This window comes from Ascaphus truei, chromosome 9, assembly GCF_040206685.1.
Source record: "Ascaphus truei isolate aAscTru1 chromosome 9, aAscTru1.hap1, whole genome shotgun sequence".
Lineage (NCBI taxonomy): Eukaryota > Metazoa > Chordata > Amphibia > Anura > Ascaphidae > Ascaphus > Ascaphus truei.
Genome location: NC_134491.1, coordinates 62386789 through 62399340, shown reverse-complemented (window position 1 = coordinate 62399340; position 12552 = coordinate 62386789). Strand labels below are relative to the sequence as shown.

Here is a 12552-nt window from a genome sequence, read left to right as displayed (position 1 = left end):
ACTTAGGGGTTCCAAAATCCACTGTTGGGAAACACTGACCTAGACCTATGGCTACTGTCCCACACCCACAGTCACTCCTACCAAACCATTGTGGCCAAGCACTGCCGTCTACTGCACTTACTCTCTCACATATTGTCTCTATAAGTCCCCCAATGCACCACTTAGATTGCAAGATCTCTGGGGCAAGGACTTCCTTCTTATTATCTGATTTTGTTTGTTGTACTTATTGTATTATAATTTCCTGTATTGTATTCTCTCTATTGTAAAGCTCTGAGTACACTGTGGATACAAAATAAATAAAGATATACATAGATACATGTGTTGCACATATTTATACTGTAACCTGGATGACCCTAGCCCATATATAGCACATACTATAAATGTATATTTGCTATCACAACTATTTACTTATGGAATACACATGTCCTTTGCTTTCCAAACCTTCCTGATGAGTGCAAGAGAGTGGCTTCTTTTCATAGGAACACGTCAAGCTCCGCCGCAGTTTGGGGTTGGTGGCAATGATGACTATAGGGCTCAGGGTTGAATATGAAGAGGCTAAGAATATCCGAATGTCATTCATGTCAGGGCTTACATTGGACAGGGTCAGGGTATAGATCCACATGGAGTTATCCATCCCAAATAACACAACATACAGGGCAACTAACAAGATGACAGCTCTAGAAGCCTTGTACTCAACTGACCTCCCTTGGACTCTAGCCGAGCTCCGAATGCCTTTTATGGATCTCTCATGATTGAGCAACACATAGACAATGTAACTGCTCGCCAGAGCCATTAACATCACAAAAATAAAATCCCGGAGAGCGTAAAATGTCCCATTGACAATATAAGACATGTAATTCAAGAAGTCTGCATTGCAATACACCAAGTGCAAAGTGTATGGGGAGGTTGTTAGATTTTTTTTTCTTGCTCGAGCATTCAGGATGCTGTAAGGGTACATAGAGAGGTTAATTAACCATAAGAATATAATAATGACCACCACATTTTGGGTCGTTCTTCGCTTGAGATATGCCCACAACCTAGTAGTTGGAGCAATGAGGATGCACTGTTGACAGCTGAGCAAACTGGTGACACAAATGGACATGGCCCTACTCACTCTATAGGTGTATATAACGAGTTTGCACTCTGTGTCATCCAGTAAATTCTCCAGTCCTATGGCGTTCAAGGACTGGGGGATGACACGGGAGACGACAACAAAAAGATTCACTAAAGCCAGGACCATCAGGATGATGTTGATTGTCAGGAGCTTCTTCTCTATAATCCTGATATGGGTGAATTGCAGTAGAATTAAGACATTTCCTGGTATTCCGATCACCACCAAAAGGAGGAAACCAGTGGCTTTGACAAGAAGACTAGGGTCCATTACACTTCTCTGTAGGCTGTGTCTGATACTGTACCTGCAATGATAAAACAGTATTACAGTAGATATTGGGTTCTATGAAAGCTATATCTCATGATCCAAAAATTAAGGTATATCTCTATTCCCCCTATGCTGTTAAGCAGCTTTCAAGTGCTGGAGAAGAATTCAGATCCATTCAAATGAATAGGACTAAAATCTAGAGATGGATAAATTTTTGGGGGCCAATTTTGATCCGCAGCGTAACTTTGGTTTTTGTATTTCAGCGGATCAATCTCAAAAGGGTAATTCACGCTTTATGGATTTTTTATTATTATAACCAATACACTCCGCGGATTCCACAACCCGTTGACGGATTTGTAGAATTTAATCCATCCTTGGGTTGTATCTAATAGTCGGTTTCGACGAATCCACATGGATGAAAACCGACCAAATCCGTTTGCAGATTTTAAATCGCGAAACGGATTTTGGAGCGAAAATCTCTACTAAAATCTTCTCGCTATCATGGTGAAGCAGTTTCACACCATACTATCTGAGGGCCTACAGTAAGTGACAAGCCGTTCTTCTTGACCTTTGATTAGATACAATTGTTCTTTTGTAGTTGCAGTGGTTGGCTACACTGTCATGTTCAGAGGTGGCTCCTTTCTAATGAGCCAAACATTTTCTTTTAATATGAAAAGAAAAATTCAGGAGGACAGCACAACGAAGAAGCCCGTTCTCATCTTCATGACTGAAGCCCCTTTGCAAGAATCCATTGAACATGGACAAGCATGTAAAAAATCCTGTCATGTGCAGATTAAGAAGCAGGTACTAAGGCCCAGATACACAAAAGGGTGCTGAAGTAGAAGAAAAATACAGAGCAACAGTAAACTGGTTGACAGAGACCGGAAATAGCATGAGAACCCGACATGTAGAAAAATATAAAGTTAATTATTGGGACATATGCAAAATAGTGGTGATCCAAGCAAAAGTCTCCTATGCATTTTGCACCTACTGAAAGTGGTGCTTTCTCAAGGAGTGCATAATATTAACACATTATTATGATTTCACTTATTTTGATACTCCTCACATCACTCACTTCAGTCGCCTGCATCTTTCACTCTCACAGTACACACTACACACTACTTAACACAAGGGCACTACAAAAATTAAGACAAACAAAAGACAAGCAGCTTCCAAAGACAATCAAAATTACATACACAAGCACACAAACACCCACACAGACAGACAACAAATAGCATACTGTAAGACAACTCAATCAGATATCAAAATACTATAGCACTAATAATGAAAGAAACCTCCAACTACTTGTAGCTAATATGTCCTCACACTGCTAGTGTGTCAGGAAATCATGGGTTTATATAGTCTGCCACAGTAAATAGAGTACTGTAGGATAGTCTTGCAATGTTTTTCCACTATTTTAGGACTATTTTGTTACTTTGCCACCAATTTAATGTCAAAGCGATATTTAGCACAAGAAATAACGTTATCATGGCACATTGCATGTTTTTTCTGATGGTAGATTATTGGTGTATACCTACTTATTTTTGCAATATTAACGTGCATATTACATTTTTATCGGAACGCGATAATAATGTAATTTTAAATGAGCTTGATATATCCGGGCCTATGCAAAGATACAGTACAGTAATTCAGAAACTTCAGACAATTCAAAAAAGTATGGAGAGATTTACAGTATGCTGGTTTTACCCAAAGCGACAGAGAACATAATGAAAGGGTTTGAAACCAAACAAAAGTCTGTGATATCATCACAAGAGTGAAGACATTATAATGGCAGTGGGACGGACATGTAGCAAGAAGAAATGACCATTGTTGGACAAAGATGGCATTCAATTGCATTCCAAGGGAAACTAAATAAAAAAGAGGACAACCACAAGTAAGATGGGAGGATGAAATCGGAAATTGTGGTGCATCGTGGACTGCAGGAGTTGGATGATCATTGGGAAGGCTTCATCCATTAGAGGACAGACATGGACTGAAGAAGATGATTTATATATATATATATATTTATATATACAGTATATATATATACAGTATATATATAAAAGAAAAAAAGAAGCGCCAGCTCCATAGCATAATACTGTATAAATAAAACACAAATTTATTAAGAAACAAGAGAGGCCGCCAAGACATGCACTCGCTTCAAATATGTTAAAAAAACATTCATGGGAGACAATCTATAAACTTACAGGAACTGTAGGGAGAAGCTGCAGCCAAACAGTAATGCAAACAAATGCTTGTTGTGTGGGTAATAAGAAGAGGTAACTTATCCGTGATGAATGGATGTCAGACAAGGAGAAGGGAGGGGGAGTTTCTTCCACATCAGTGGTGGTGTTATTGAACCCGGAGACAATCAGTTCTCATGTACTGTAGCACTGCAGGAAAAGGATCCAGATGTCTGCATAAACCGGTTTCCACCCTCTGTACCTCCATTGCAGGAACACTGCCCCAGCAGTATAACACAAATGGCCTCTCTCCTCTCAGTCAGACGGGCAAAGTTCAACAGCTCCAGCCCACACGTGTATGCTGCAAACTCCTTTACAAACAGTTCTTATTTTATTTATACAGTATTATGCTATGGAGCTGGTGCTTCTTTTTTTCTTTTTCTTTTAGATATCTACAGTATGATCTGGCTAGATCATTATAGAAGCCTTGCCTACTCCATACTGTGACTGGAACATTTATATCTGGACTCTTTTTCATCAACTATACATCCATTGGACTGGTTTGTTCTATTTTTTTTCACTGAACACTGAACATTTAAAGTTTTCTTTTTTCACAATTTTTTGTTCATTTTTCAAATTGTGTATTGATATTTTTAACTATTTTTGCACTGATATCACAATTTGATTTATAAGCACATAGAACTTACTCACACACTGATAGCGCTACTCTTTGTTCTTTGTATGTTTGTAATATATATATATATATACCGACAGGCATAAGCTTATATGTTAAAATGGGCATGAAGTAAAGGATGACACTGTGTGCTAATTTGCATGTCATAACCCAGAATCCCTGGCTATATATTTATATATATATATTTTATATATATGCTAAGAGAAAGAGCGGACCCCGCATCCACAGGACTACACAATAAAGGCAACCAAAAAACTGACAAAATATATATATAAATACTAAGGGGCCTATGCAGAGTGCAGCGCTATAGTAAATATCGCCATTTTTTGGTGAAATTTGCTTAGAAAACAGCAGAAAATGGCGAGTTACGAAAAACGCGCCATTTTTTTTTCTATTTGTAAATCTCGCCGCGCGGCTGGCGAGAACCTACATCTCGCCAGTTTTAAAAATATCCGAATTCAGAAAGGCGCGAACGCCATCTAGTGGCTGTTCACGCCAATAAAATGGCGCGATTTTCTACAATTAGCTCCGCCAACAAAAGTTGGCAAGAAGCTGGAGCTCGCCGGCCATAGGGAAAAAAAAAATGCGCGATTTTTTTTTTACACATTTCAGCAGCGCGCATCTCTCCATTTTAAACTCGCCACACGCTTTCATGCTATAAATTGCAGATTTCGCACATTTCTGCATATGGAGAATAAAACTCTCCATTAAAGCTACTTTTTATTACCCTCGCCAATTTTTAAAAGCGCTGCTCTCTGCATAGGCCCCTTAATAGTATGTCAGTGGTGCTAAATGGGCCAGTAAATATGTAAGTGAAAAGAGAAAGAAGCCCATAAATATAGCACTCAGGTATACCGTCTGCGATGTCAAAGATACATATTTATTAATTAATTGTCACAAAACGCAATAAAAGATAGCACAGAATTTTAAAACAAGGCATGGACCCCCTGTACGGAAACCACAGCAATGTGCTTACTAGCATATGAATCATATAGGACACTTAAAACAACCGGGTAGATGAACAGGTGATATCCCAGGCTGATTAACAGATCCTAAGAGAAAAATGAACTATCTCTAGGAAAAACAGCAGACAATATAAGTCTATGGGAAAAAGGATGTGACTATGAGTATAACACCAAAATACAATGCTAAGGAAAGAACTAGGACCACAATTACTGTATAAATTCAAACACTACATAGGAAGTCATGGGATAAATGAAATAATTATCCCCAAACATGCTAATCAAAGCTATGCACACGATCAATCCTGTAGAGGAGACACAGTAATGAATGATGTAAGTCCAAGAACATGAATTTGACAATCCTGAAGCTAGTATGGTGAAAGGCACAATCCTACATGCATGAAAAAAAAGCGTCACTAAATAAGCTTAGAGCAGCAGCTCTAGTGGTATAGTTACGTGTCCCGAGAGGGGGACAGATCAAGGGATCCTGCCTACAGCACCCACTCCTACGCGTTTTGGCGAGATGCCTTCAACTGGGAGCGGTGGGGTAGGCAGAATAGTATGCAGGCTTAAAAAATATTAAGTTCGCGCCAAAAGCGCCGTTACCAGGTGAAAATTTACACATTCTAAGATACCTCAATCGTTCCCAGTAGTGTATTCAATTAGTCTGCCCATTGCGCATGTGTGGGGTGACATCACAAGTAGAAGCCTTGAGTGCCTGTGTGTCGCACGCCCTTAACTATAATAGGAATGGCAGAGTACTAGTCTTTTTATTAAGTGCGCATGCGCGGCCAGAGGTAAACAAAATAATACAATGTAAACCCTCCACACGCGTCCAGGTTACCTAATGCGCATGCGCAGACACTGCAAAGTTTACCCTGCATTTAAAGGGAGAGTAGCATTACCTGCCAAACTGCCCTTAGAAACGATTGGTATTGGGCACAGACAGAGCAACTATAATGTTACATCATAAACCGCAGCCCGAAGGGCTTTGGTATGCACAGTAATAAATAATCTTTGTTGAATGAAAGCTAATAAGCATATAGTTGATATTTAACGTTGCTGAATGTGTATCAAGTTGAGTAGATATATTTGAAAAATTGATATCAATCAAAAAGGTACAGTCCAAATTAGGTAAGCATGACTTGAACACAGGCATAAATTACTTTCATTATAAATGTGTCATAAGGAGAGAGCACTAAGCATCCTCATAAAAACAGCAAGAAAATCTCACGAAGTCCCAAGACCACAGCTACGGAATGACAAAATACTCCAAAGTCATGTGAAACGTTCCAGATATAAATTGACATGAAATCTTGAAACTGTGTCTTTCTCATGATGATATGTCTCGAATGAACCATAGCAAGTGATGATTGTAATGACTCTAAAATCCGTCCGAGGATGGCCATACACAGGATTCTAGAAGCAAACAGGAGGGAGAAGAGGAGGGGGGGGGAAGAGAGATGTGTTTGATACTCTCATGGTGATATCATATTTTGGTGTTACACTCATAGGGGGTCATGCAATAAGCGGCGGAAAGGCACTTCTCGCCCGTTTCCCGCCAACAATGCCTACTCCTATTCAGTAAGGGGCGAGAAAGTGGCGAGAATAAAAAAAACGCCAGTTTTTTTCACGGTTGTTTTTTTTCCGCCATTGGCGAGGCGAGAAGGCACTTTTTGCCTAAAATAGACATGATTTCCGCCACGCTGTATTCTAGTAGTGGCGAGTAGCTTTGCGCCGCTATTCCCACTCTAGATGGCGTTTTAATGCCGAATCAGCCAAGCCAAAAAAAGTTGACAAGTTGATGGTGAGAGGCTGCTGATGAGTGGCGGATCGGCACTTAGAAAAAAAAAGCTTGTTGAAATATATTTGGTTAGCATACATATGTGGAGGAATGGTGCTCAAAAATACACAGGGACCTATATCCTTATAACAAAGGGAGTAAAGCAAACACTGGGTACTGATAAATAAGTAATAAAGCACTAAACCTATAATGGGGCTCTAATAAACCCTGAAGGTGGGGTTACGTGCACAGAGACACTTCCCCCTCCTCATTGGGCTGGCCCCAGGTAAACGTACTCACGAACTAGTTTTTCCCAGTAGCTTTCTCCAAAGCGTGCAGCTGTGTCAGGTCAGGAGAATCCAAGTGCAATGTGTGTGCAGCGCACAGCCAGGAATGAAGGAGAGCGTGAATTGTTAGACAGAGGGAGATATGTGATCGGCTTATGCCTTGTCCCTGTGCGCATGCGCGTGCCGACGGGACAGAGAGGGGTCGCATCTCGTGAGATCTGGCTCGTCATAAGCCACAGGGTGTGTGTTGCTCCCTGGGGCTGCTGATTGGCTATGCCTCGTGATGGGATTTACTCCTGGACCTGGTTGTATAGCGCATGTGTCAGAGGGGCGATGCGCATTGGCCAAATGTAAATTGGTGACGTCATCGGCTTTGGCGCCAAAACAGCAGTCAGCTGCTATTTAAATGTTCCGTGTATTGTATTTGACACTTCTTGATAAAGTGCACGCTTTGCATGAAACGCGTAGAAGGGCTGCAACCCTCTATTTTATGGCTTCCCAATAAAGAGTGATTTTTTGCCAGACCTGCTCTCCTTCATTCCTGGCTGTGCGCTGCACACACATTGCACTTATATTTGGTTAGCATGCTGTCAATGGAGCTAAGACATATTAGTTTGTATTATTGATTCTGTGGTCTTTGAAATATATGATTTGTTACATGAACTAGTTCAACTTATTGACATAATAGTGTCACCTGTTACGTTTAGGATGTTTTAAATATATCAGTTGTTACTGTTATGATTAGTTACTGAATAAATCAATGTATTACTAATGGTAAGTCTCTGCCTAGTCTCTTAAAGGAACACTTCATATAAGATGAATCATGTTTGTCAACATAAAAACTGATATACTTCATTAACCTGAAATACCATATAATAATAACAAGGCTCGTGTACAAAATGATGACATTTATTTCATAAAGTTTATAATGTTAAAAGCATGTTGCAAGTCACACATTATGCATATTGCTAATATTTACATGTTTTGTAGGCACGCCCTCTCTCTAGTACAGAACCAATAGTGTAACCAATTGTGTACACACTCATTAACATTCCATTAATACATTGGACACAATGCACTGCAACACTTGCATGTTACTACTGTTCTGCAGACAACAATGACATCACAAATGAGATATGGATATAGTAAATAATGAATTCACATTATACATATTTTTTGTATTGACGGATATTCTTTCCAGCACAAAAATGTGTGTGAAATGACACAAATATTCTTACTAAACACCTTCATCCGGCAATATGCTTTTATATATTTCTCTACATTCATGTAATCAAATCTTCTTGCACACACTTGTGTACATACAAATTGGATGCATTTTGAATGTGTTGTTACCTTGTTGTAACCAATGTTGTATAGTCATTTACAAACGTATCATTATTAGGAAACTATGTTTTTATGTGCAAATTAACAGTTACTCATTGTTCGTAAACAGTAATATGACATGAAAATGCAAATATATTTAGACAACAGGTTAATTTAATTCAGTCACGTGACCTAATCACATATGTATTTAAAGGAGGAACAATCAACCCTCCTTGTGACGTCGACATGGATATGCAAACAAGACGTTTGCTGATGAGAAGGCGGAGGCTTGTTGGGCAGGAGGGACAAAATAGACAGGATGTGAGAGGGAGAGGAGAGGGACAAGAGAGGGATAGGAGGAGAAGACAGAGTAGAGACGTGTTGGTAGCCCGTCCACGTGTGTACCGCGAAAGAACACTTTTAGATGGCCTGAGTGAGAAGGAGATTAAAAATCAGTATAGATTGAGTTCAGCAGCAATCTTAGGTTTTTACAAAGAACTAAGAGCAGATTTGGATAGTGTAACAAGCAGAGGTCGTGCCGTCCCTGGTCTTGTTAAAATGCTGTGCTCATTACATTTTTTAGCTTCTGTGTCTTTTCAAACAACTGTGGGCATAGTGGGTGGGGTCTCGCAGTCATCATTCTCGCGGACCTTTAGCCAGTTTCTATGTGCACTGACTAGACACGCTAGGAATTATATTCATTTTCCTAGAGAGCAGACAGAGTGGCTGGAAGTCAGAAATGGCTTTTATAACATAGCCGGGATGCCATGTGTGATGGGTGCAATCGATTGCACCCATGTTGCCTTGATCCCGCCTAGTCAGAGTGAGCATGCATACCGTAATAGGAAACACTACCATTCCCTGAATGTGCAGGTGGTATGCGATGCCACGATGAAGATTATGAATGTGGTAGCCAGATTCTGTGGTTCCAGCCATGATTCATCTATCCTTAGAAACTCATCAGTTTCTCATGCCTTTGAAAATGGTTCTTTTGGGCATGGTTGGCTGGTGGGTGAGTACATATTCCGAAGTGTTAACATACATATGTCATCATGTCTAATTTTGTCACATTTTAAATTGTGTTTATGAAATTAACTTTTTATCATAATGCCAAAGAATCATAAACATAATTATTCTGCAATTTTCATATTCTATTTAGCATAATAGTGTATTGGATAGATATTTACTAATATGTCCACCCCCACACACACACACAATAACACTAGAACACAAGTGCCCATCAATCCAAGTGTTACTTGAGATATATGATTTCACATATTGTAATACAGCATCGTTATCGTCACCTAATGCAAATTTTGCATATACTACATATGATTGTGTAAGTGATCATTATTGAAATATGTTTTTCTTGTTTGAACATGATATATGTGCATGTTTAGTTATCATCTCAGACATGGGACATGAAATATAATGTCCTAAATATTTTGCCTTCAACAATAATCACAATTGACAATGAAACATATAAGTTACAACATGACTACAATGTATTGTCTGTACATAAATTTTCATACTCTATTATAGGTGACTCAGGTTACGGAATCCGACCGTGGCTTTTGACACCATTGGCTAATCCGCAATCACCTGCAGAGGAGCGATATAATGTTGCACACATATCCACTTGGTCAGTTATCGAGCGTACATTTGGACTGTTGAAAAGTCGGTTCAGGTGTTTGGATAAAACTGGCGGTGCATTACAGTATAAGCCTGAGAAGGTGTCTGACATAGTCATTTGTTGTTGCATGCTGCACATTATTGCATTGCGTCATTATCTGGAAGGCGACATACGGGAGGGGCTTGAGGAAGAGCCTCCCGTATATGCTGCAGGTGACAATGAGCAGACAGCCAGTGGTGTTGAGACACGTCATAATGTGATCGACACCTATTTTTCAGGTAACCAACAAGGTAGATATGAATATTAAGAAATACAGTCATGAAACTGTGGTTGAATGACATGTGTCATGTGTCACCTTCTTATCATCATAGGATAGTGTTTGTTCTCCTCCTCACATTTAACATCTGTGTTCTTTGGCCAAGCACATCTGGATATGGTATGTATATTTTTTATATGTAATTTTGTACAAATATAAAAAATTTGGGTTGTATCATGTATGCATGAATGAACAATGTTGTCCAACTACAAATTATATTTCATGTTTGCTGTCCTATATGCTTGTTATCAAAATGTATTAGTATAGCTGTCAAATATCCTGCACATTATTGATAACAAATGCGAGACTTGCACAAGAACTGAGATCATGGTTCAGGGATGCCTATATGAACCAATCCGTGGATACAGCAACAACAGATGATCCATGACTCCTTTGATTTAGCACAAGTCAACATGATTGAACCTACAGTTGTGTATGTTTTTTGAAACCTTTAAATACAAATCCATGTAGCCTTTGGTAATCTCTGTTGCTGCTGTATCTGAGTGAAAGAACGTGAATATGTTATCAACCTTCACTAAATATGTGACGTCATCACACTCATTGTCCTAACTGTAAAAAATACATTTATCATGGTGATTGTTAGTTGTCAACAACAGTGTAACTAATTGTAATGTTCATCAAAATACAATGATACGATTGCATTTGTATCTTATTTTTATATATCTGTAGATTAATTACATAGTATGAACTTGTATGTTAACAACCATGAAAATGTCTACCTACTATATGCATTTTATAAAGAAGTATACATAATGTGTGATCTGTAACCTCAGCTGCCAATTTTTAATGTTTGTAAAATTTTATTTCAGAATATTGTGCTATTTTTGATAATAGTTACCGTATGTGAACATTAATGTTGAAAAAAACATATACATGTTCAATTTATCATTTGTCATGCATTTCACAAACTGTGTAAATACATGATGTTATAAATATTATCAAGTCACTTTTGTTATAGTTAATGCTATATGTCCAACATATGGGAAACATATAATAATGCAATCATTAGAAATAAATGTACTAAACATAATTAAAATTATTAGTAAAGTGTTACATATAATGATATCGTTAGTATGATTATAAATGTGATTAATGTTATGAATAACTAAATGTAACATCAGTCATAGTTAACGGATGAAGTTATATTCACTACAAGCAGAAATAAGCGTCACTGATGAAATCAGCATTAAAGTATTTGCAACCATAGTAACATTCATTGAAACTGTGAGACACGTCTCAAATCAGCAAACTCTCTTTGTGTAGCCAGGTACATTCATTGATTGTGACTCCATGTCAGAGTGATATTTCTGAAATACAAAGGACATACTTTTCACAATTTGCATCGCAATGATTATGTTATTATGAATATTTTTTATTATTGCTGTTAATGAGTGTACATGTTAAAGCATAAGGTACACATATGCTTCCATTATAAGTTGTGTTATGCTGCGGTCACAGTGACTTGAAGAGCGCGCGCCTCTGTGTGCATTGTGCGCAGAAACACCTACCCCCCAGTAACTCATGGCCGCCTACATGCGTCGGCGCACATTCAACAGCCCCGCTGTCCTGCAAGATTCCACACAATGGTAAAATGAAAGCAGCGGTCCCAGTAATGTTTGCGTGTATGGCATGGCGTGCGCTGTGCGTGTAAGCACCGCCCCTCAATGGTGCTGGGCACAGTACGCCCCGTCACGCTGAAGGTGCAGCCGCGCCGTGATGCAGGGTTTTTTACAACTCTATAAACATTTTATCAAAGCCTGCGACGGAGGCGTGGCCACGCCCCCACCGGCGGTTCAGACAATGAGGGTGAACCAGCCGCGTCATGTCATGGCCACGCCCCTGTAAATGCACGATCACGCCCCCTCCCATCGCAAGATCCCTCTCTCCCTCACAGACTGAAGATCGCGGTTAGCGTTGTGCACGCGCCACCCCCCCGTGCTGGGCGCGCGCCACCCCCCCCCCCCCCCACCGG

At 39.4% G+C, this 12552-nt stretch overlaps 1 protein-coding gene across 1 annotated transcript; it reads right to left on the bottom strand.

Annotated features, from left to right (window-relative positions):
* Positions 1–400: 400 nt before the first annotated feature.
* On the bottom strand, positions 401–1385 carry LOC142503258 (olfactory receptor class A-like protein 1). The gene has a single exon (XM_075615420.1). It carries the CDS (start codon positions 1379–1381, stop codon positions 401–403), a length of 981 nt encoding a protein of 326 aa, XP_075471535.1. The 5' UTR covers positions 1382–1385.
* Between the last annotated feature and the right edge of the window lie 11167 nt (positions 1386–12552).

Excerpts from the sequence above, each read along its gene's own strand:
- LOC142503258 (XM_075615420.1), bottom strand. The coding sequence starts at position 1,381 with ATGGACCCTAGTCTTCTTGTCAAAGCCACTGGTTTCCTCCTTTTGGTG.